General features: G+C 37.4%; 1 protein-coding gene across 24 annotated transcripts in view; it reads left to right on the top strand.

Annotated features, from left to right (window-relative positions):
• Positions 1-23,048, top strand: part of DLG2 (discs large MAGUK scaffold protein 2) — a 1,074,248-nt gene that overhangs the window by 498,300 nt on the left and 552,900 nt on the right. For all 24 annotated transcript variants that reach the window (XM_054071916.1, XM_054072001.1, XM_054072006.1 and 21 more), the window contains one exon: positions 995-1,156. In XM_054071916.1, the coding sequence (XP_053927891.1) occupies positions 995-1,156 (162 nt within the window). The remainder of the gene's footprint in view (positions 1-994; positions 1,157-23,048) is intronic.

Below are 23,048 nucleotides of genomic sequence, written 5' to 3' on the forward strand. Positions count from 1 at the left end.
TCTCTTATTGCCGGAGACATATGAACTCCCTTTCTGATTTACACTCTGCTCTCCTCCTCCTGGTCCCTGCTCTATTGTCTCAACATCTCCCACTGCTGCATTACATCGTGTGAATTCGCACCCCCCATAGGACCCAGTCAGTACTCCTCTCCCTCCAAATAGCAGTGTGTAGGTGTGTCATGTATAAAAGGCAAAGCTTTGGCAAGAGTGGGCTGCCAGCACCACTGTGAGGAGAGGTTGGAGCTGCCCCGTGCCAAACACAGCCAGTTCCAGCTCTAGCTGGCTCCTGAGGCCCCACCACAAAACACAGTGGTACCCACCAGCCAAGTGGATGGCATCCTTTTGAAAAGGATTCCAGCTAAAAGACAGATCCGGTAATTTAATTACATTTTTTAGAGTTATATTCCTTGTTACAAGATTTGTTCTGGATCTTGGACAAGCTGCTTACCTCTTGTTTCTTATGTTGCTTCTCCATGATGGAAGGAGTTAAAACAACTTATGCCCTAATTAGTCTTCAGGGTAAGGAGGTAACTTTACTGGAGAGTAATTTTCTGCCTTACTATGGCTCTGTGGAAGTGGAAGATGTGTGCTTTCCAGCATCAGAGTACATGGTGCTAAATGGAAAATGACTCCAATATTTTCCAGGGAAAGGCTATAGAAGTGCAGTTGTTAACACAGGATGTGAAATATGAGCTGAGGCTATGGCTTAGCTGATCAACACATCTTTTTTTCATTATCAGCCCTTGTCAATATGTCATCTCAGAAGTCTATCTGATGGTGAAAGTTTTGTATATCAGTGTATTATATCACATTTTCTCTGTTTGATGAAATATTAAAAAAAGAATGAGGTACTGTCTCCAGAACAGATTAGGAAATCTGGGGTACATGTTGTCTGATGTCTGATACTCTTTCTGTTATCCCACATTTACATTAATACATGTGCAATGCCTCTTCAAATCTTACTTGTTCTTCCTCGCTATCTTTTTTTCTCTAGAAATATCGTTACCAGGATGAGGATGCTCCACATGATCATACTTTGCCTCGATTAACCCATGAAGTGAGAGGCCCAGAGCTTGTTCATGTGTCAGAGAAGAACTTGTCTCAAATAGAGAATGTCCATGGATATGTCTTACAGTCACACATTTCTCCTTTGAAGGTAGGATAGATCTTCATTGTGGCTTTGGTCCTCAAATATGAGAAAACATGTTGCATGAAGCACTTGAGAAACTTATTTTGTAATAAAGTCAAGCTGCTTTTTGAGAGGTATCACTGCAGATTGATTGTCCTGCGCTGACTTTTCGAGGCTCTCTTTAGTGTAACAGGTAATGGTTTAGTTGGCAAAGCATTGTGTTGAGACGTGAGGCTTTTTATTTGAGTGATTGGCATTCCTGGCAAATGAGCCTTTTTTTTTCCTGTACATTGAGAAAGGGACAACAAAGATTCTTGGCCTCAATAGCATGGAAATTTACAAAGGCAGACTTCCCTTCCTGATTGTCCTCATTTAGAAACTGAAGAAAATACTGCAAAACTGATAGAATCCTGGGTTTTGCATCTCTCAAAAAACTACATTGAAGTCATAAGTTATGGCTGAAAAGAGAGCTCATTTGCCACTATTCAGATGCTTTACTACTCAAGCACTTGCTGTTTTCTGTGGGTTTTGTTGCAATTCGTATTGATGCAGAGACATCTCTCTGTTAACTAAGGAACTATTTATAAAATGTAGGTTTTTCTGTATGTGTGTCTGGTGTCTTTTGATCTATCTGGCCAGTCAAAAAAACTTTTATCTTCATGGCGAACCTATATATTAACCAAAAAGAAATCCATTTAAGAAAATTACATTTGTTCTTTTATAAGACTGCAATAGTTTGAAGATGTTTCTAAAATTTCTCTAATGAAAGAAGCATGAATGGAGTGATGAGAATAATGATTTCCCTATTTTTATTTTCTACAAGGCTGAGAAAGGGAAAAGAAGAATATTTTTACTAGAGGCAATGGTGTTCTGGGTTATGGTCTTATTCCAGCAATTAACTAAGCAGTAAACAAAGTAGAGGGGCTTTGCTTCTTTTTGTGTTTAAGGCTTGTGAAATGGGAATTGTTTGCCTAGCAGAGTGATTACAGTGTGTTTACAAGTGATAGGAAATGTTTATTATTTAAGATTGATGGGAATACTGCTGGTGTTCTTCATGGAATAGTCATCTTTGTCCTCTACTCTTCTTGTTCCTGCTTATAGTTTGTACATCATTTGTCTTTTCATGTTTTAGCAGCTGTTCAGGTTGCTTGCTTTACTTCTACTGCAAATGCCAATGGTGTCAGGCGGTGATATATCTCCTCATGCTGAAGTAGATCAACTTAGTTATTTGGAATAGATTACCTCCATGAGGACTCTGTGTAACCTCAGGGGACAAAGACAGACAAAGCAATTTCTTGCCTGGAAGAGAAACATCCCTGCTCCTCAAGGACTCCTTGAAAATTAAGATTATAATGGTACTTCTTATTCATGAAAGTAAAAAATAGATATTTTGCTTCCCAGTTGGAGACTTTCAAGTCAGGCTGCATGATCCAAGCTGATAATGTAGCAGTGGTGATAAAATTCTTATTGTGAAGTGAGGTGAAGGGAATCCCCAGACATCTACAGTTGCCTGAAAACTGCTTGCTGTTTGATTTGTTCTTGTGGCAAGAGAAAGTTGTTTTCTGTTGCTGTTTTCTGACATGATGGGAGGAGATATATAGTACTTCCTCTTCGAAGCCAGTCCCTTCTGCAAGTTCTTTCCTCAGCCTTTCTGTCTTTGACTCTGTCCTTTTTCTGTCTTTCTTTCAGATTCAGTTCTCATGCCTGCCACTTAATAGTCTCTCACTTAATCTAAATTTAGTAATTCATCTCTTCAGACGGCTTTGAAGTCCCTGCTTTCTTTCTCCTGCAGTATATGTCCTATCTTTTAATGTTCAGTAGAGAATTAGCTCAGGAGGCTGGAATAAACCTTCTGCTGAGAGCTCACAGCACTTTAGTTACCCTTCCTATCCAAACTATCTGCTTTCGCTTCACTTTTGTTTCTGGGAATGGACTGAAATCTCTATTCAGAAGCTTTTTGTCACAGTTATTTCCTCATAGTTGAGAAATAGCATTCCAAACACTCCAAAATCCAATTAGAATTGATTGTTGTCTTGAATTATAGACTTTCCATCTTGTAGTCTGATATCATTAAGATATTCTGTGCTCTTCACAGCAGTATTGTGTAAACATGGCTGCACTGTATAATGCTAAATCTGAGCGTTGTTGCCTCTCAAGTTATAGTGTGCCTTCCTAGGGAAATGTAAAATACTGGCCTTTAAAGATTTGCTAGCTAAGTGCACCTGAAATTTAAATATTTTGTTGCCTTTCATGAGAGGTGGAACTGCTGGAATCCTGCTCTGAATGCATATACCAAATGCTGGGGTCCAAATACAGCCTGTCAACTGTAGTCTTAGGAGTGAGAAGATGCTGGAAATCTCAGTGGGATAAAGCTGTCAGGAAACTCCACTACAATCTGTTTGCACTAGAAAGGTTGAGTCGTTCGGTCTCCGTTTTCTGAATACAGGTCAGAGCATTTGGTGCAAAGGGAAAACGTGTGCAAACAAAAGTCGCAAGTTTTCTTGTACAAAAGAGGAATCACATCAGCTCCTCCATGTCACTAGGTCTGTCTGTCTGACCGGCTCTGCACACAGCAAGCATGTTGTGTGAGCAGGGCAGGGCTGGCTGGCAGAGAGGGGTAAGTCACTGCCTGACTGTCTTTCACTGCCTGAATTTCACTGCACCATGGTGCACCTCTCAATGAATTTTTAAGGTAACCATTTGGGTTTAGTGGCTTCAAAATGCCCTGATGACACAGTGATTTGCTCAATATTTTTATGTTTGAAATGATATCTTAAAATAAAAATATTTGAATAGAAATATAATCTAGTTAAGATGCTTTGTAATGGAAGTGTTGTCCCAAGGCCAAGCCACATACCCATCTTGATCACATCTCTTTTCCTAAGTGACTTTAGTCTGGCAGAGGAAAGAGTTGCTTGCTTACATACCTTTGTGTTCATGTGAAAACAAACATGCCAAGACCATGCAACCAGAAAACTACCCTTCAGGGTGGCTAGTTCCATCTTCCATGACTGACCAGTACCCACAGCCATCTCTGGCAGCCACAATTGTAATACCTTGTCGGTACAGGTAGACTGCTTGCTACCATCACCTTGTCTGTACTCCCAAGTTTCCAATGAACTTGAGCTTGACATCTTGAGCACAGACTTGCATCGTTACAGTTAACAGTTTGGTGGATGGTTGAAGTTAAGGCAAAGAAACCATGAGCCAGTCTATAGCTCTGTGTATATCTCCAAGTAAAACATTTCAGGGATTTTTGAAAGACTTTCTAACTCTCAAGATTAGAGGAAGGATTCAAAGTATCATAGTATAGTTAGGGTTGGAAGAGACCTTAAAGAACATCTAGTTCCAACCCTTCTGACATGGGCAGGGACATCCCACTAAATCAGGCTGCCCAAGACCCCATCCAACCTGTCCCTGCTTGCACTGCCTGTGCAGTTCCTTCTTCTTTTTTAGTTTAACGAGCAGGTCTCAACTCAGCCATGCCCGTTTCTTCCCTTTCCTGCCTGATTTTCTACACATAGGGACTGAGCGCTCTTGCACCCAGTGGAAAGCTTCCTTAAATATTTTCCAGCTCTGTTCAGCTCCCTTGTCTTGGAGGACCACGTGCCAGGGGGTCCTACTGAGTAATTCCTTGAAGAGCTGGAAGTCTGGTTTCCTGAAATTTAGTGTCCTGACTATATTCCTCACCCATCCCATATCCCTCTGGACCTTGAACTCCACCAGTGCATGATCACTGCAGCCCAGGCTGCCACTGATCCTAACATCACTGATGAGTTCACTTCTATTGGTGACCCAGCCCATTATTGTGAAGACATGTGTGATTCAAAATGCCTGACATGGTCCATGTTGCATAGAACAAATACATCTTGAATTTGATATCAAGTTGTTGTGTATAAATCATTGAAAAACTTGGCTGTAATTTTACATTCCAGATTATATGGCTTGATGTAGCCCAGAAATATTCTAGTGGAGCTTGTCATTATTGCTTACTTCAGAAGTTGGGGGTTTTTTTGATACCAAAATACAAAAAGAATTTTCTTTGATGGCCTTACACTTGATTTGTGTGCTGGATAATCAGAAATCTTGTTCTCAGACATTCTGAAAATCTCTTTGAGACACTCAGGTGCTGATTGTGATAAATGTTGTTTAGGAATGTGAATAGGTTTTCTGATATTGACGTTAGACATGTCTTATCTTTCAAGTACCTAAAATCAAGCATGTACTAGGAGATTGATTCCTTTCAGAAGACAATGTTGAGCAGGAACAGCTGTGGGGAAGAACAGACCCTCTTTTCACTGTGATTTTTTTTCCTTCAAAACTTCAGATTTCTTGCATGAACTTTGCTCTTTTACTTTTCTACCACATTTCTTCCTGTAGCGTTTTCTGTACACTCAATGCAGTTCTGGAATATGCTTAATTTTACAAAGCGTCTAACTTCTGTTAAAAGTTGATCTACTTATTAATGTGGAGAAGGTAAAATTTACAGCTTCAGCAACTTTGAATGTCAAACACTGAAGATTTAAAGGAAGGTTTCTGTTACGTGTCTGTATTAAGATTTGAGAAAGTGCTAACATTTCTAACATTCAGGAAGTTTTTTGAAAGAGGAAATTGTCACATTAATGTGATAAGTGCTCTTTGCAAGTTATGGAGGTGATGAAACTGATTTTTATTAATCTGTCAAGCGGGAAAGTATGTAAAATAATGAAAAGAGTTTAAAATAACCTTCTTGCACTTCCCCTGTTTTGACACTAGATGGTGTAGTAAGCTCAGGATCCTTTGACCTGCAGCTGTAGCGCTCAGTGACATCTATGCAGGTTTTTCTTACATCGCTTAGAAAGTGCTAATTCAGTAAAAATATCTTCATTGAAATTAAGTGCCTTGTGAATCCCTGGTGTGCTGGGAAATCGGAATAAAACACAACCGTTCCTGAAATTCAGACATCCAAGTCCTCTCTCTAAATTAAATGTGCCTCTATTTCCTCTCCTCCTAGGAACAGAGCTAATCAGTGCTCATTAAATGAATGATAACTCCGTCTTCTAGATGAACCTTATTAGTATCATTGTGATGTTAGATTTCTTTTTTGTTTTAAGTATATTCCAGTTTCTTTAGATTGGCTTTAATGTAAAAATCCACACATATGTCTTTCATCTCCTTGGTTGCCTGAACAATTTAAATGTCAGGCTATTCCAACTACTATCTACATTTCCTAATTTAATGCAAGATTTGAGTGTAAGCATCAACGGCAATTGTGTAGAAGCAGGCAGCTAGGCAAATTACTGTTATTATCTCAGCCTAGGACATTTTTAAACAAGGGAGTTCAGAAACCTCTTTAGGTGCCTTCTCTTTGACGGTGTGACTGTGTAGATCAGAAGGAACTGCTCTGGCTATTCTTCGTGGAGGGGGGTGTTGTGGTTTTTTTTTGTTTATTTCTGTCGCAGAGTGCTGCCCCGTAGCTCAGCAGGGATGCTGACAGCTTGCAGAAAGACAGGGTTGGTTAAATGACTTTCCAGTGGAGAGAGAGAAAAAGCATCTCCGTATGAACCACATGGGCAATTCATTCAATCAGGTGATCAGGCCCAGTGAGCATGAGTTTCGTAAAGACAGGTCCTGTCTGACTAACCAGATCTCCTTCTCTGACAAGGTTACCCACTTAACAGATGAGGGAAAAACTGTCATTTTCGTTTACCTGGACTTTAGTGGAGCCTTGACACATTTTCCTACAGAATTTGCCTCAAAAAACTGATGGATCATGGCTTGGGTGGGTGTGCTTTTTGATGGGTAAAAAACTGGCTGGATGGTCAGATCCATAGAGTTGTGGTGAATGGAGTTGAACGCAGTTGGTTGCCGGTTACAAGCAGTGTTCCCCAGGGCTCGGTGTTGCTGCCTCTGTTTAATTTCTTTATCAATGATCTGGATGAGCCAGCAGTGTGCCCAAGTGGCCAAGAAGGCCAACAGCATCCTGTCTTGTATCAGTAAAGGTGGGGCCGGCAGGAGTAGAGGATTGATCATCTCCCTGTACCTGACACTGGTGAGGCTGTGCTTCAAATCCTGTGTCCGCTTTTGAGTGCCTCACTACAAGAAGGACGTTGAGTTTCTGGAGCATGTCCAGAGAAGGGGAGTGGAGCTGGGGAATGTTCTAGAACAAAACAGTTATTGGGAGCAGCTGAAGGAACTGGGTTTGTTTGGAGAAAAGAAGGCTAAGGGGAGACCTTATAGCCTTCTACAACAACATGAAAGGAGGTTGTAGCAAAGTGGATGTTGGCCTCTTATTCCAAGTAAAAAGTGATAGGACAAGAGAAAATAGCCTGAAGTTGTGCCAGAAGAAGTTTAATCTGGACATTAGGAAAAATTTCTTCATGGAAAGGGTCGTCAAGCGCAGTAAGAGGCTGCACAGGGAAGCAGTGGAGTCCCTGTCCCTGGAGGTGTTTAAAGAATGTGTAGGTATGATACCTAAGGAAAGGTTTAGTGGTGAACTTGACAATGTGAGGTTTATGATTGGACTCAATGATATTAAAAGTCTTTTCCAACCTAATTTGTTCTGTGATGCTATGATTCGCTTAGCAGTCTCTAAAGGTAAGGGTATACATTAATTGATATTTGAGCACATTACTTTTCAGAAGGAGATTTGCATCTTCCATCACCACAGCACATCAATTCCAGTTGTTCTTTTTCCTTGATGACTGCAAACCCCCCATCTTACCCATTACCTGAGATTCTTTGTGTCTAGTGAGGAAAAGATGTGTTGTTTCTGCTTAAGTCAGATCTTTCTCAACTCCCATCTTCTAGGTAGTGTGTGAAGTGTTCTTTGCACTCCTATCATTCTTTTTATCCACTTGGGTGCAGAAAGGTAATTCCTGGGAATGTCCTGGGATCCAGCGTATGCCCTTTTCTGTTTTTATGAAACAGATTTTTCATTATCTCCAAAGGCTTCCTTGTCCAAGTGTGACTCAGACCTCACTACAGTGGTTGCTGGGCTTCTCTAACAAATAACAAAGATGGGAAAGGAGACTGTGAGGATGAGCCTGGATGATTAATTAATCTCTGAAAAAGTCTTATCCTGATCTTCTTGGAAACTGTCATAAAGTTTCATTTTTTTGTGTCTAAAAATATAGATTAGGTAAGAGCTGTTTATTTCAATTAATGTTGTCTTCAATAAAAATTGAGTTCTGAAGGCGATTTTGTGTTAATGAGGTCAAAACCAATTTTTTTTTTTCTTCAGATGCAATGGTTGCATTTCTCAATTCAAAAAGTTTGGGACTATTTTTTAACTATTGAATTCTGTATAAAAACAGTCATGCATTGGTCACAGGTGCTGCGAAAACAGTAAACTCCAAAACTCTCTTGATGTTGTAGTGGACCATGTGAGCTGTAGATTAACTTCAGATGTTGGTGCATAGAACTGCAAAATTAGGAAATACAATCGAGAAGTTTTTGTAGCTGTTTTAAATGAGCAGTTGCAGGGAAATCCTCTGCTCAGGTAATTGGAAATATGTCTAGCTACCAAAAAAAAAAAAGTAAAAGCTGGTTGCTGGAGCTTTCAGCATTGCCGTGTCTAATACTTCTGCCTAAATATAGTTTCTAATGCTTTGGAGGGATCACCTGAGACAAGAAACGCCAAAGCTACTGAACATGCAGTCATAGAATTATAGAATCACAGAATCACAGAATCATAGAATGCTTTGGGTTGGAAGGAACCTTTACAGGTCGTCTAGTTCAAACCTCCTGCAGAAGCATCCTTAATTTCTGTTCCTGGGGAAGAATGCTATGTTAGAGGTGGAGTTCAGATAAGGAAGAGAAAAAGACAAAACATTTATTTTTCATTTCTGTTGTTCAGGTGTGGCAAACAGTTGAGGCTGAGCCATAATACAGACTGTTCTTCCAGAGCAAAGATGCTGTATTTCAGAGGCACTTAAGAGCCATGGAGGACTGTGAGAGGCTGATGTTTCTCTATATGTCAGGAACACAAGTCTGAAGTTTTCTCTTGCAGTTACAAAATTAATTGGGGTTATATAGAGGACATATTAATGAATGCGTGGATATATTAGCAAGCCATCTAAAATTTAATCTTGCATCCTTTGCTTACACTGACTACATTTCATAAGTGTATCTAATCTACATGAAGCATTTTCTAGCCTTAGGGTGGCTAAGCCTAGTAGCGATGATTTTATGATAATACTTTTGATCTCCGCCCTGGTAGCTTCCTGGGTTTTGTGTTTTGGGGGTGTTTTTATTTTCTTCTTCTATTTTCCCTTCTCCTTTTTAATATGCAGTTATTGGCACAGGCCCATACTGCAGTCTGTATCCGTTAGTGAGTTCCACTGAATATTCAGTAGGCTACTTCATTAAGATACAACACTTGTTACATGTTTAATCATGTACTGCTTTTCTCTTATCTCTTACTGTAACAGCAGATAAGCATATTCCATAGATCTGTATCTGTGATCTATGTTTTTTAATATGAAAATGCAATAGGATTAAAAGGAGACAAAGGAAACCCACAAATGTGCCTATGCTTGTTCTTGCTTTTACAGAAGTGGCAAAAGTAACTCTGAATTTTTGTTTAATTTCATTATTATTATGCCTCAAGGCAAAACAAGTAGCTTATAAATTAGTATTCTGAGTAGTATTTTGTATCTTAGTTGCATGTGGGTAGGAATGCCTTCATTTTTGCAACTCTTGTCTTATTCTATTTAGGAAGAAAGTCTTAAAACGTTGCAAAACTTGAATATTACAGTGAAGAACAGTTACCAATGAAGAACTATTTTTAGTTTGTGTCCTCGTAGCTAAGTCCATTGTTTTGTGTGCTGGTTTTTTTGCCTTGGTTTTCTGATTGATGGCTTTCCACATGATTTATATTGTTGCAGATAGTGTCTGTTATCTTTCTAGCTTCTGACAGAATGAAAAAAGAAACCAAATAAAACTGCTTCTGTCAGTGGATTATTTAATTGGAGAAATCTCAGCAACTTTAAGGTAAACCTCAGGCATTGCAATCCTTTAGTTTTTGGCAAAGTAAATGATGGCCTCTGATGGACACAAGCAAAGAAAATCCTGACAGTGTCTACCAGCCCATTATATATTGTTAAATTTGCCTGAAGAATAAAGAAAGGAATTTTCAAAGGAAATTGAAAATATTTTCAGGCTATGGACACTTTTTACTTTATAAGGGCCTCCGAGGTATCAAAAGTCTTTTCAAATGTTAATCTGAACTGTAGTTTCAGGAGACTTTCTCTGGTTTTGATCTACTGGGTACTTTATCCATTAGTATTAATTAGCAGTTTTATCTTTTATTCCTTTCACATAGTAGATTTCTCCTTAAGGATAGTCTTGTTCCTGAATCTTATGTTTTGAAAAAAAGTCTGATATATTTTAAATATATCTGGCTATGTGTCTTATTTATAATCAAGAAAATGAGAGATTCCAGGAATCCTTTTTTCTCCTTGTCTTTCTGTAATATTCTGCATAGTACAAGTTACTCTGCTTCCTTGCAACTCATTGAACTGGTTTTTCTTTGATGTACTGGCTGTATGGAATACTCATAGAATATAAAATAAACAGAGACAGATGTACTATTACAAAGGCGAGGAGTTTTCCATCTGAAATAAAAGAAATATATTCAATAAATCCACATAATCACCACTAGATGCTACAGACATAAGATTTGTAATTTCTCTAAGTTACTTTCTTCCAGTTTTGGAGTACAAGTATACCAGTATATTTGTAAAGTATGTGCAATGGGTTTTGCCACCTTTCTGAAGTGTTTCATGACCTCCTGATGGAAAGTGCAATAAAGTATCTTGACATCATTAGTCAGAATATAACAGGAGGGATGTTTCTCAGAAGTGCCAGACAGGTTTAACACCATTGGTTTCCTTAAGCTCCATAGGTGAAATGCCCTTCTGTCAGATTTCAGCTACCCCTGACACTTGTGAACGTACCCTACATTTTAAATGAAGCATAAAACTGCCATAATACCTTTTCACTGAGGAATATCCTGATCTTTCACTCACTCAGTAGAAGATAAGTGCATTTATACATCCAATGATGTGAAACATCAAAAAACATCCTGGCTTTTGTCAGTATCAGATGTAAAGAAAAGTACAAACCAAAAGTTTGTGGCTCCGGAAGCTCTGGGTAGGTGCAGCCTCCAGCATGAAGAGAACAGAATCTGTGCAGTCAGCCCTTACGGAAGCATATCTTGGCAGCCTGACTAAGAAGCACTTAGGCTAATGCACATTTTGTTTCCAAGCAGTTCTGTTTACAAACTCCTGTTTCTTGTGGCTGTAATGTAGTCTTGTAGACTGTGAAGCTGTTAAAAAAAACCCAACAGAATTCTGACATTTAAAAGAAAAAAATATCTTTCTGAACTTGTTAGTATTTTCCAACTCTTCAAGACTCTATCTATATACGAGTTTTAGAGATTATTGTGAAATATGGATGGGCTGAGAGACTTGGGCTTATCTAGCCTAGAGACGAGAAGGCAGTGGGAAGACCTTATAACAGCCTTCCAGTGCATAAAGCGGACCTTTATGTACTGGAAAGCTGGGGAGGAGCTCTTTATCAGGGAGTGCAGGGATAGGATGAGGGGGAATGGTTTAGGCTTAGAGAGACGACATTTAGACTAGATATTAGGAAGAAATTCTTTACTATGAGGGTGATGAGGCACTGGCACAGGTTCCCCAGAAAAGTCGTGGATGCCCCATCCCTGGAGGTGTTCAAGGCCACCTGGATGAGGCTTTGAGCAACCTGATCCAGTGGAAGGTGTCTCTGCCTGTGGCAGCAGGGTTGGAACTGGATGATCTTTGAGGTCCCTTTCAACCCAAACCATTCTATGATTCGATGATCTCAGTATGAATACCTAATTGAGACTTCTCTCAAGGAATTTTAAATGGAAAATGCTTTTTGCTATTTGATTCCCTTCAACATATGTATTTCAGCTGATCATGTTACTTGTTCTAGTATTTTTTTTTAAGGACAATACTGCTATTGAAGCAGATGCAATTAGAGGGAATGTCAAAAAATAGTCTGCCGGCTTGATGACTCAGGTGGCTTTTTTAAGCACTGCTTACTAACTCAATTTCCCACAGTACTTTTAGCTGTTTTCTCCCTTCCCACTCTATTGTTTTTCTTTTCCGTTGTTAATCAGCGTACTATTTTCTTGTTATTTTTTCTGAATTCTGAATTGCTTTCAGGATCCATTCTTGTGCTTCTTCTTTAGGTATTTCTTCTTTACTTTTGTGTTATACCTATTCCTACGTAAGGATCATGTTAATACTGCAAGCCATCCACGAAGTACAAGTTTGTACCAGGTAGCTGTTAACAGGTAACAATTGATGACCTTCTTCAAGACAATTACACACACAATCGATAGATCGTTTTGCTTTTTGGCTGCTTTGAGAGAACAGAAGACATTGTTCTCCCTTTCTCCTCTTTGTCGAACACTATCTTTCTGAACAGTTTGTTGTTTGATTTCTCTTACTGCTGGAAAGAGGGTTTTCATCCCCCAAACATAATGAAATACACTTGAATGTTATCAAGTCCAGTGGATCAGAGTTGCCCACTCAAATGGAGGGACTCTGGGCAGCTTTTTTTCTACTAAGAGTTACAGAAACTCTGAATCAACTGATTTTTTTTTCAACCAACAGAGTCAAGCACCCTGAATTGCATCTGTTCTCTTCCAAATGTGAACAAAGCGTGTCGTTTGCATACCCAAGAGCTAGAAATTAGCTTTTTAAGTTAAAGTGCTATACAGAAAATGACTGCGTTCTCAGGCAAGATGTACATAGTTGATTTTTTCAAAGCCTCCCTTCCACTACACTTAGAATAAACATGTGCCTGTATTGTTGCATTGGATTTAAACAGCCCTTAGCAGCTGAAGTTTGTGCTTCCAAATGAAACAATCATTAAACCTGATAATTGACTTAATGAAATTATTATTATTGCTAACATGATACTGGAAAGGCTGAAAAGAGTAATGGTGTTTTCAACAAAGAAAGAAATTTCTACTTTGAAGTCAGTGTCACAAATTGTGTCTTTGATCAAGCAGATGAACAAATGCCAAGCAGAAAAATAGAATTTTGAGTGATAGTACATAGCATCTGAGTATAAAGGCTTATATTAAGTACTAGGAACTGGCCAAAATAGTTCAAAGTTAATAACAACTGAATGCTCTAGGAGTGTTGATGTCATCAGCCACCTGAGCAGATGTGAACTGAATTAGAGGTTTCAGCTGAAGCTGGGTTATTTTCCTAATTATTATGTTCATAATTTTAGTTCTGTTTTGAAAAGGCATTCCTTTTGTCATTACCTGGATATTTGGTAGTTACTTAAGGTAAATGGGAATGAGTACAGTAAAGTGCAGACAAGGATGTTTATGGGTTACTTATACTTTACTAATAGCTGTAATGACAGAGGATGTCTGAAATCTCAGTTAAAGTATCCAAGACATGCTTCCATTTCTGAAGGTGCTGTTTACGTACTCTATAAAGAGATTGGAGATGTATATCTATAACTTTCTGTAACTTTTCATATACTTACTTTATCACTACACCTTTTCTTCTCATGCTTTCTTGCGAAGTGGAATGACTCAGCAGCTGAGATCCTATGCCAGGTCATTATCTCAAACCAGCGGGGATATGAACCAGTTTGAAGCTACATAAAATACAGTAGGGTAAAGAAACAGCCGGAGGAAAATGTAATCCAGGCTTTGTCCCATTGCTTTTTTCCTCTTTCACTGTCTCTGCAGTTTTTTCCTTTCTTGCTTCTGTTTTAAGAATGTGATATTTTCCTAAGCTGAAATAATAATAAATAATAAAGAGAGAAGTTGGGCAAGGACAGCACTATGCTGTTGGAGTTTCTGATACAATTTTTTTTTGTAGAAAAGTATAAATTGTAAAAAATTGAGTGTGAGAATCCATGAGAAGGGAGGCTGGGAGTCAGTGGCTGAAGTACAGAGGTGTATGTAGCCAGAGGGAAGACATAAGCTGTTAAAACGATAAGGGTGATATTTGAAAAGATTTTAGACCTTGGATTTTGGAACCTGACAGTCTAATTTGACTTTGTAATTCTTTAACAGCTGACACCCAGGCTGTTAGTATGTCTACAGTTTTATTTAAATATATTTATTTTGACAGAATGGTAATATTATGGGTCAATAAACTAGAGTATCTGTCATCTAACTGATAAAGTAGCACGCACAAAGATCATCTCACCTTTTCTGGTTTTATAGTCAGTTATAGCTATCTTAATACAGATAATTCTGTCAATTGGAACCCAGCTTTTACTCAAGTTGTTCAATTAAGCTGAAATTGCTTGTAATGTAGCACCATAATTGTAGCAGAGACATCACTGGAAGATGGTAAGTAGGTGAGATACTAATTAAATTCTTCTGAACTTCAGTAATTTAATAGTCAAAGGAGGCTGAGCCCATACAGTTGCTGCTCATTGCATTGCCGCTGGGGATTACAAGGGAAGAAACCTTAACATAAATAGCAGCCTCTGAATGATATTTGCTGGACTAGTCCAACTGAAATTTAGGGTTCATTAGTATAGCTTCACCATTCTAGATAGAAGCACAGTGGGTCACATCCACCTGTGGGTGAACTCTCCCCAGACTTCAATAAGATCATGTGTGGGTGGATAAGTACAAAATTTTCCCCAGAACTGCTAAACCGAGGGATGACAGTTGTGTTTGTATATAATCTTGTAAAGCCAGATCCTTTTATATTCAGGCATTTAGGAAAAGTAGGTTTCAACCTAATCTGAGCAGGAATATAGCTCCCTTTGATTTTCAAAGGGCTGTAAAGTGCAAATTCTTTTAAATTCATTTTGAGAATCTCATCTGATAGTAAAATGAGAGGTGTGGGAGAGGATTAAATTGATACATCCTGTGCCACAGGAGCTACCTCCTGTTGCTTATTTTAGAATGCCTTCTTGTTGCCATGTCAAGATTATTGACCAGGTTAATACTGCAGTCTTTCCAGGCCCCTTAATATATCAAAACAAATATTCCACTGAATATATCAAAACAAATATTCTCATTACAGCTATTAGAGATGATCTAAGCAAGACTGGTCCAGAGATTCCTCCATGTATGCAGATTCTTTCCAAGCCTCTTAACTGCAATCTGAATGATGATGATGATGATAATTTAGGTAATAGTATTATCCAGGGGCTACGTTTGTAGAGCAGGTTTCTGTTGTCTAAGCACTATACAGACAAGGAAATACTTAAATGTTGTGATACTATGGAGCTGCCTGGGATAAAAACAATACAAGTGAGCAGAAATTAATGGGAATTCCTGTGTATATTCAAACTATATCTACTAATCTACCTTCTATAATAAAATTAAATCTAATTTTTAACTATTGTATAATTCCTTTGTAATTTCTTTAGCTAGAAATGTTCATCTCTAGAGTCTGAATTGTAGACCAGTGCTATCTTATTACATTCATTAGCTTTTTCTTTTTAGAACTGTACTGATGCTGTAAGTCTCACTGATTGAAAGACACGTAGACAAATATACACATTTTGAAAAAAACCCACAACCTTGCTGTTAATTGAAATTGGTTCTGGGAATAGAGTCCCTTTTTAACCAAAGAGACCTAAACAATAAGAATCTACCATGACTGTCCAATACAGAAATTAACCTACTAACTAGCATGCCACCACTTACTTAATGTGTTAATTAATTAATGTCCTAGATTTAATTCTCCACATGTGTTGTACTGAGTTGATGAGTGTTACTATGCTTCCAATTAGATGGGGATTTCTACATAATTTTTATCATAATAGTTATTATAAATGAGTTTTCTTAATTATGTTAGGGTGAATGCTTCATTAAGAGGCTTGGGATGTAACGTTGTTGGGTGCATCCTTGTAGGGACTCTTTTTTGTTTTTGCAGGGAAACCTATCTCCACCTTGCCTTATAAACCCTTTCTATTGATGTTTGTTAGTTTACTAGGTATGATAGCGAAGATCCTATGATAGGTAAACTCTAATCCCACTTCTCTGTAATATTATTTATTAAAGCATTACAGTTACTGCTCAGTAATGGATTTAGTGTTCTGGCACTGCCTTCTGGTAGCACTGCTGGAGGGAACCATGGCGTGCTGTAATTCTGTCCTCTGGCAATATTTTAGGGGCTGCAGTGGCATACAAACCTGTGATAAGATCTTATTAAGAAGAAATAGGTTAAAAGTTTGCTCTCTAAAAAGAAATATCATCAAGGCAACACTTTATAGAGTGTCAAAATGCAGAATTTGCAAAAAGTCTATATACTCTGGAAATGCTTTCTCTTCCCCTTGATTTGCCTATTTGCTTGGGCAGGCAGTGTCTTTCCTGGCTATTCTTTCCCTGTAAATGTGTGGTCTCCTGAACAACTGCTTTGACACCTGTTTGACTGTGGGGAAGGAGGGAAGTTTCACTTACTGAAGGATGTGGTGGTAGAGGCTACCCAGGGAGCTGCCCCTTGTAGGCAAGGATAAGCATTTGAGAAAAAAAAAATTAAAAGATGGATAAGACAAGAAGTAATATTCTTCATATTTTTAATCCCACTCCCATCCCCAAATTAACATTTCTTTGCCCTGCATCTACCCTGCGGCTTCCTCTTCACACTCTTTTTGCAAATATTACATCTTAGATAAAGATGAGGAAAGTGTGGGTGGCATTGGACAATGATGTTTTGCATTTCTAACATTACTAAAAGACTCATTAGCATAGGTGCAGTGCCAGAGCATGTTGACCCTGTGTATTCATGCTGTGTTTCATCCAGTCTCATATATTATTCTGAAAGGTTAATGTCATGGAGTAGTAATCTACCACCTATAAGTCATCATTGTCTTTGTTTAGTCTTGGACTTCCAGCATCAGTGGCTACAAAAGAGCCCACAGTCTTGGGAATGTTGCAGGAGTCCAGAACTCCCAGGAGTGTGGAAGCGCATTAAAGACAAAATCTGGTACTAGAACCAAAGAACTGTATATGCTTGATACAGTCTGTTTTTATAGCATCATAGAATGGTTTGGGTTGGAAGTGACTTTAAAGATCAGATGTAGACAAAGAGTCTTCTCTTTTACAGGTAATATTAATTATATAAAATAAGACGACTGGTGGGTAGTTAATAAAAATATACAGTATCACAGCTGTTTCAGAGAACTGTATGGCAGCAAATGTTTATCTGTCTTTTAAGAAACACTAGGGGTGATCTTGGGAATTACACAACAGAAAATCTGTGCCAGATACTTTTAATGAGATAAATGTAATGGGGCTGGAACAAACAGGAGTAGCTTCTGCAAAGGAAAAACAAGTTTCTTTTACCTTAATGGACTCTAATAGCATCAGTAAATTAGTAATAAATGGAAAAGAGGCCGAAGCCATTTATTTGTACTTGCTAAATAACTTTGACGAAGTTTCATTACTCTGAGGTGCTAAGGAAAGAAAATATTTCTGCAAATAAAATGCTAAGGAAGATTAGAATCGAAGTAATCAAAACAATTGAGAAGTGAACGGACAGTTTGCAGTGTGAAAAGGGGGAAGCTGGGTTATTCCAAGACAACTTGGACCAGGGAAAGTCTGTACGCATTTTGAAATCTGTTTGAGATTTGGTCTATAGAAATACAAATATTGTAATTATTTATAAGGGAAATAATAGCTAGACAGGCATAGGGCAATTTACAGATGGCACACAACTGTTTTGTACAGTGAAAACAAGATAAAGCTGTTAAGTCATTTCAGATGAATTTAAGTAAATCTGTAAGACTAGGCAAGTGATAATATATAATTTTGAAAAATATGCAGATTTACAGTGGAAAAGGAAATATAAATTACTTATACATACCAGATTAACTGGCTGTTTAGAGATGGCTTATTGCTTTGTGGACAAATATTGAAGTACATTAGTGACTGAATTCACTAAGCAAAATATTTACAAATGAATGGCAAAAATCGAAAACTGAAATACTGAAAACATTCTTGTGCCAGAAGAAGTTGTATAATATTAAGCTTTTAGAAATGGGAAAAGAAGAAAAGGAAAAACACAGGAAAATGAAATTAAAAAAAAAAAAAAAAAGAAAAAAAAAAAGGAGTGTGTGTGTGTGTTTTCTGACCAAAATACTGTATTGGGTCACGAAGCTGATTTTTGACCCTTCTCTGATTTTCTTCCTGTTTGGTCATTTTCAATCAAATCTGAATGAGGTCAGTGGCTGAAAAGAAATTTCTGTCACTTCCATAGAAAAATGTAACAAAATAGAAGAAAGATATAGCATGAATTAATCTGGTTTTAGATATCCAGGTAAGTATCCTGGTGGCAGAGTGAGAGAGAAAGGGAGAAAATGTGACATTTCTACCACAGCAGCAGTTTCTATTTGAGCTAACACCTTATGAGTCATCAGAATTTAACAGCACAACTCAAAGCCATAGCGAAGGAGGCCTCATTTATTCATGGGACCTCATGGGTCCATTTAGTTTAAATCTGGAAATGTTTCACGAGATAACACAAAAAAAAATCAGGATTTTTCAGATAGGAGGTAAAAATCAGAACATATGAACCATATGCAACTCTACAGATGGACTGATTTTTTTTTTTTTGTAAGATTTTCAGTTGAGCTGCAGAGTACAATGCATGTTTCTATCCTATAGGCATCTGTCTGATAAAACAGGTGTCTGTTTAACAGAACATAATAACCTATCATATCTAATGTTTTCAAGGTTGTGCAGATTGCAAACTCCATAAATTTGCTATCTCAGTGGTAATTTTTGGAATCTGCAGAAAGAAAAAAAAGCAGCTGCCACATTTGAAATTCTTTCTTAATAGGTGAACTAGGAACACTAAAGTGAGATGGGCTTAGAAGTTGCCAGTTGTTTAGAAATAATAAAGGATTTCATATGGTAACTGAAGCTATGAGAATCTGTTGTTCTGAAAAAAGATTTTCATTCATGCATAAGAACCTCCACTGCTATTTCACAGTATGTTTTATACCAGAGATATGTGCTCTTTGTACATATAGTCAAAATAAAGCGTTATGCATGTGTGTCACTTTCCATCATGCTCTTAAAAACTTTAATTTTTTTCTAACAAATAGACCATTGAGAAGCAATTGCATTTAGAACGTTCCTGTTGCCTTTCTGCATCAGCTAATGAGATCATAGAGAGAGTGAGAGAAACAAATATTTTAGTGACAGTAGTCTGGTTGTCTGCTAATTTCATTTAGTAAAATCTGGTAATTATCATCTTGTTAAGTTCAGTGTAGAATTTGAAGTCCTACATAAATGGAAAGAGTGATTTTCTGATGTCATGTTCAGGGTTGCACAAGTTAGTGCACCACTTAACAGTCTCCAGAGTCACCATCATAGAGCAAATAAAATTACTAGGGTCTTTCTGTTTACCAGTTGACCAGTCTCAAGAAGAGGGGAGAACTTTTTTGGTCTCTACAGCTCCCTGAAAGGAAGTTGTAGTAAGGTGGGTTTTGATTTCTTCTCCCAAGTAACAAGTGAAATGGCTTCAAGCTGTGCCACATTGGATATTAGGAAAAATTTCTTTACTCAAAAAGAGGTGAAGGACTGGAAGAGACTGCCCAGTGCAGTGGTGGAGACACCATCCCTGGAGGTATTAAAAAAATGTGTGGGTGTGGTACTTCAGGACATGGTTTAGTAGGCACAGTGGTGTTGGGCTGATGGTTGGATGTGATGATCTTAGGAGTCTTTTCCTAACTTAATGATTCTATGATTCTACAATTCTAAGAAAGTCATCCCAACTCAAAAGTGCTAATACAAAAAGACAGTGACACCTTGCTGAGGGTTTTACTGTACAATTTGACGCTTTATTTTGTTCTAGAAGCAATATGCTGAAATTAATAAGCATTTTGTGATTCTTTTAAACTATTTAGGAGCTGTAACTTGTCTAAATATGGGAAAAAACTTGATTTCTTTTTCTTGGTTTTAAGTCGAATGGCTGCAAGAAAACTATATTTTTCAGTATAAAAATGTCCATACATGCATATTTTTTGCCAGAAATCATAGGTAAAATCATAGAATCTAATTACATGGAAAGCTTACTGTGATTACAGAAGGTAACATTTTTAATCTTTAATAATAAATTTGCCACAAAAAGCTATTACAGCTTAAAACTCTCTGCTGTTTCAAGGTCAACAAATAATTTCACCTGAATAAATTAAAAAAACCCAGAGAAACAATGTTTTGTATAGACATTTTTAATATAAGGTTTCTTTTTGAGAAGTCAAAACATTTTTTTCAAAGATATAAATAATTTTGGAGTTGTCTTTTTTAAACTAGCATTCCAAAATGGAATAAAATATTTTAAAGGAAGTGTAGCAAAGGGAATGATGTTCATTCTTCCAGATAAAAACTTTTGTCTTGGACTGAATGAAATATTTCAGGTCTACCTGACCTAATATCTCTCTGTGTTTGTTTATTGAATGAATAATCCATTATTTTCACAGGCTTATGGGAAATATGTGACAAAATATGTATAGACTTCCTGAGAACACATGCGGCAAACCTTTAAGTTTTGAACATTAATTTTGATTTATGAAGATAGGGAATAAAATTTACTTTTACACCTTAACTAAAGATGATTTCCACACTTAGTACTGCGAACTCTAGAAACAGTAAGCTCTTTCAGTGTATGCAGTGAACCATCCATGGCTGACTTTGACAAAATATGCAGTTTTGTCATATAAATACTGCATTCTCATTCTACTCTTGGCAGGTTATGTTGAGTTATTTCCTGAAGGATTGTGAAATACTACTGCCCTCCTCCCTCCAAAAACAAACAAGAGAGACTCACTTATCATTTTTCCACTGAGGTTTAAACCTAGTTTTATAAATGTTGTGCTCTTTAATGTCGCACATCTATGAGGCTTTTTAAGGATGTTTCATCATGTGTCTTCCTGTCACCATGGTCAAAAGGATAAGGATAATATGACCTAGATGGGAAGGATGAGAGGCACCTTCTCTGGCTTTTAAGTCCAAGGTAAGTGGAGCAAAATCTCTTGTCTTCAATATCCACATACACAATATGACAGTATAATTATTATATTTGGGAATGCACTTGAATATATACAGTTTTAATTAGCTATGCCTCAATTTTTTAGTCTTTGAATTTTCTTTCTGTGGTATCTGGTGTGCTGCCAGCCAGCTTTGAGGTCAGGGTGATATGCATTCAGGCAGTGGAAGGCTGGGTTAAAAAGTCCCTGATGGATATCACATATGGTGTACTCCACTGTAGCTTGAATCCAGGTCTTGGAATTAACAATTCATAGTTCTATCCTCCTCTGCTACAGTGCAATCTTTGTTTATGATGCTTCCCTTCCTTTCCCCGCCAACCCCTCAGCAAATGAAAAGTCAGGATTTAAATTAGCCTAGGAAGGCTTTGTTAGATCCAGTCTTCTGTGAATAATACTTGGTCCTACTTAGAGCACTATACAAATTAAAACTTATTTTAGAGTCAAAGGAAATGACAAACTTTTTCTTTTTACATTTTTAACCTGCCTTGTAATTAATTACAGAGGAAGTAGAGTTCACGCTCTGACAGGTACCTTATGAAATGTCATTCATAAACTATTTGCCTGAGTCACCTTTTATAGACTTTACCTTTTTAAATAATTTGCTGTTTTGAAAAAGACAATTCCCTGTATGTGATAATAATTATACATGCCTGATCTGTCATGACATTTTGAATTAACCACAATGAGGAAAAAAAATGAGAATCAGCCAGGCAAAATATAACTCTTCTCAAGTATGAGCAAGTCTTTTTGGAATGGGTAAAGAAAGATGGTCAAATAAGCATTGATGAAAGTATCAAACCCATTGTTTATCATTATGTTTCATTGTCACTGTGCACATGTAACCATTACTGGGCATATCTGTATTTTGGCAGAAGTCCTGATTAAAGTAAATGGGGAGATCAGCCTAAATACCATGTTATTGCCCATTGCTTGGAATATTGTCAAAACTTCACGAACTTTTTAATTAGGCCCCTGGTGTAAAATAGGGCTTCAAAGGGCATTTTACCGATGTGTTTTAGATGAAAATAAACCCCCATTTATGGTAAGAGAGACTGAGTGCATATGTAGTATGTGTTGTTTAACTACTTTTCCTTTTGTATAAATAAGAGGGGAAAAAATCTTAAAACCAGGCTATCCTGTTGCAAAAGCTCTGGAGGATTCCAGTTGAGGGTCATTTTTAAGATTTGTTTGATATGAATTGTTTGGAAAAGGGATGAAACACCTTCTACTGTTTCAGCTGTGATTTCTTAAGCATTCTGCTCAAGTAGCATCCTGCATTATATGTATGCCATTGCATAAAACTTACTAAGAATTTCTAATGAATGGTAATTTTCAACTGACTGCACAATTCGATTTTCATTTTTCAGGCAGAGATCCCTTAATTTGTTCAAAGCTTTATATTTCATTTAACATCCCTAAAAAGATGTTAAAAAGCAGTTGACAGTCATATATATATATGTGTGAATGTACATGTGTGCGTTATATAATATGCTTGCAAAGAATCCTAAAAATCTTGTTTTTTAAAAAATGAAGGGCTATATATGTTTCTTAACTTAAGTCTCATAAAATCAAGCCAGAGTTTTCTCCTCATTACAGTATAGCATGTGCTTCTTTTAGCTAAAACAGCTAAGCAGATTTCTTCAAAGCGCCATTTAGAAAATACATTTTATATCATAATTTACTGTAAGGTAGAAAAGAAGGTAATGTTAACATCTACAAGGTGCAGAGAAGGGTAAAAGTCTTTTAAAAAGTGAATAAAGAGTAGATAAAATGAAAAGAGATTAAGTTGGAACAAATGAGGAATTTCTAACAAATATTGGGGAAAGGATGAATAAATTATTGTGCAGATAAAGTAAGAGATGAGGAAGACAAATGAGAAAACCAGAAGGAATGAAAA

Source organism: Cuculus canorus, chromosome 1 (genome assembly GCF_017976375.1).
Source record: "Cuculus canorus isolate bCucCan1 chromosome 1, bCucCan1.pri, whole genome shotgun sequence".
NCBI lineage: Eukaryota > Metazoa > Chordata > Aves > Cuculiformes > Cuculidae > Cuculus > Cuculus canorus.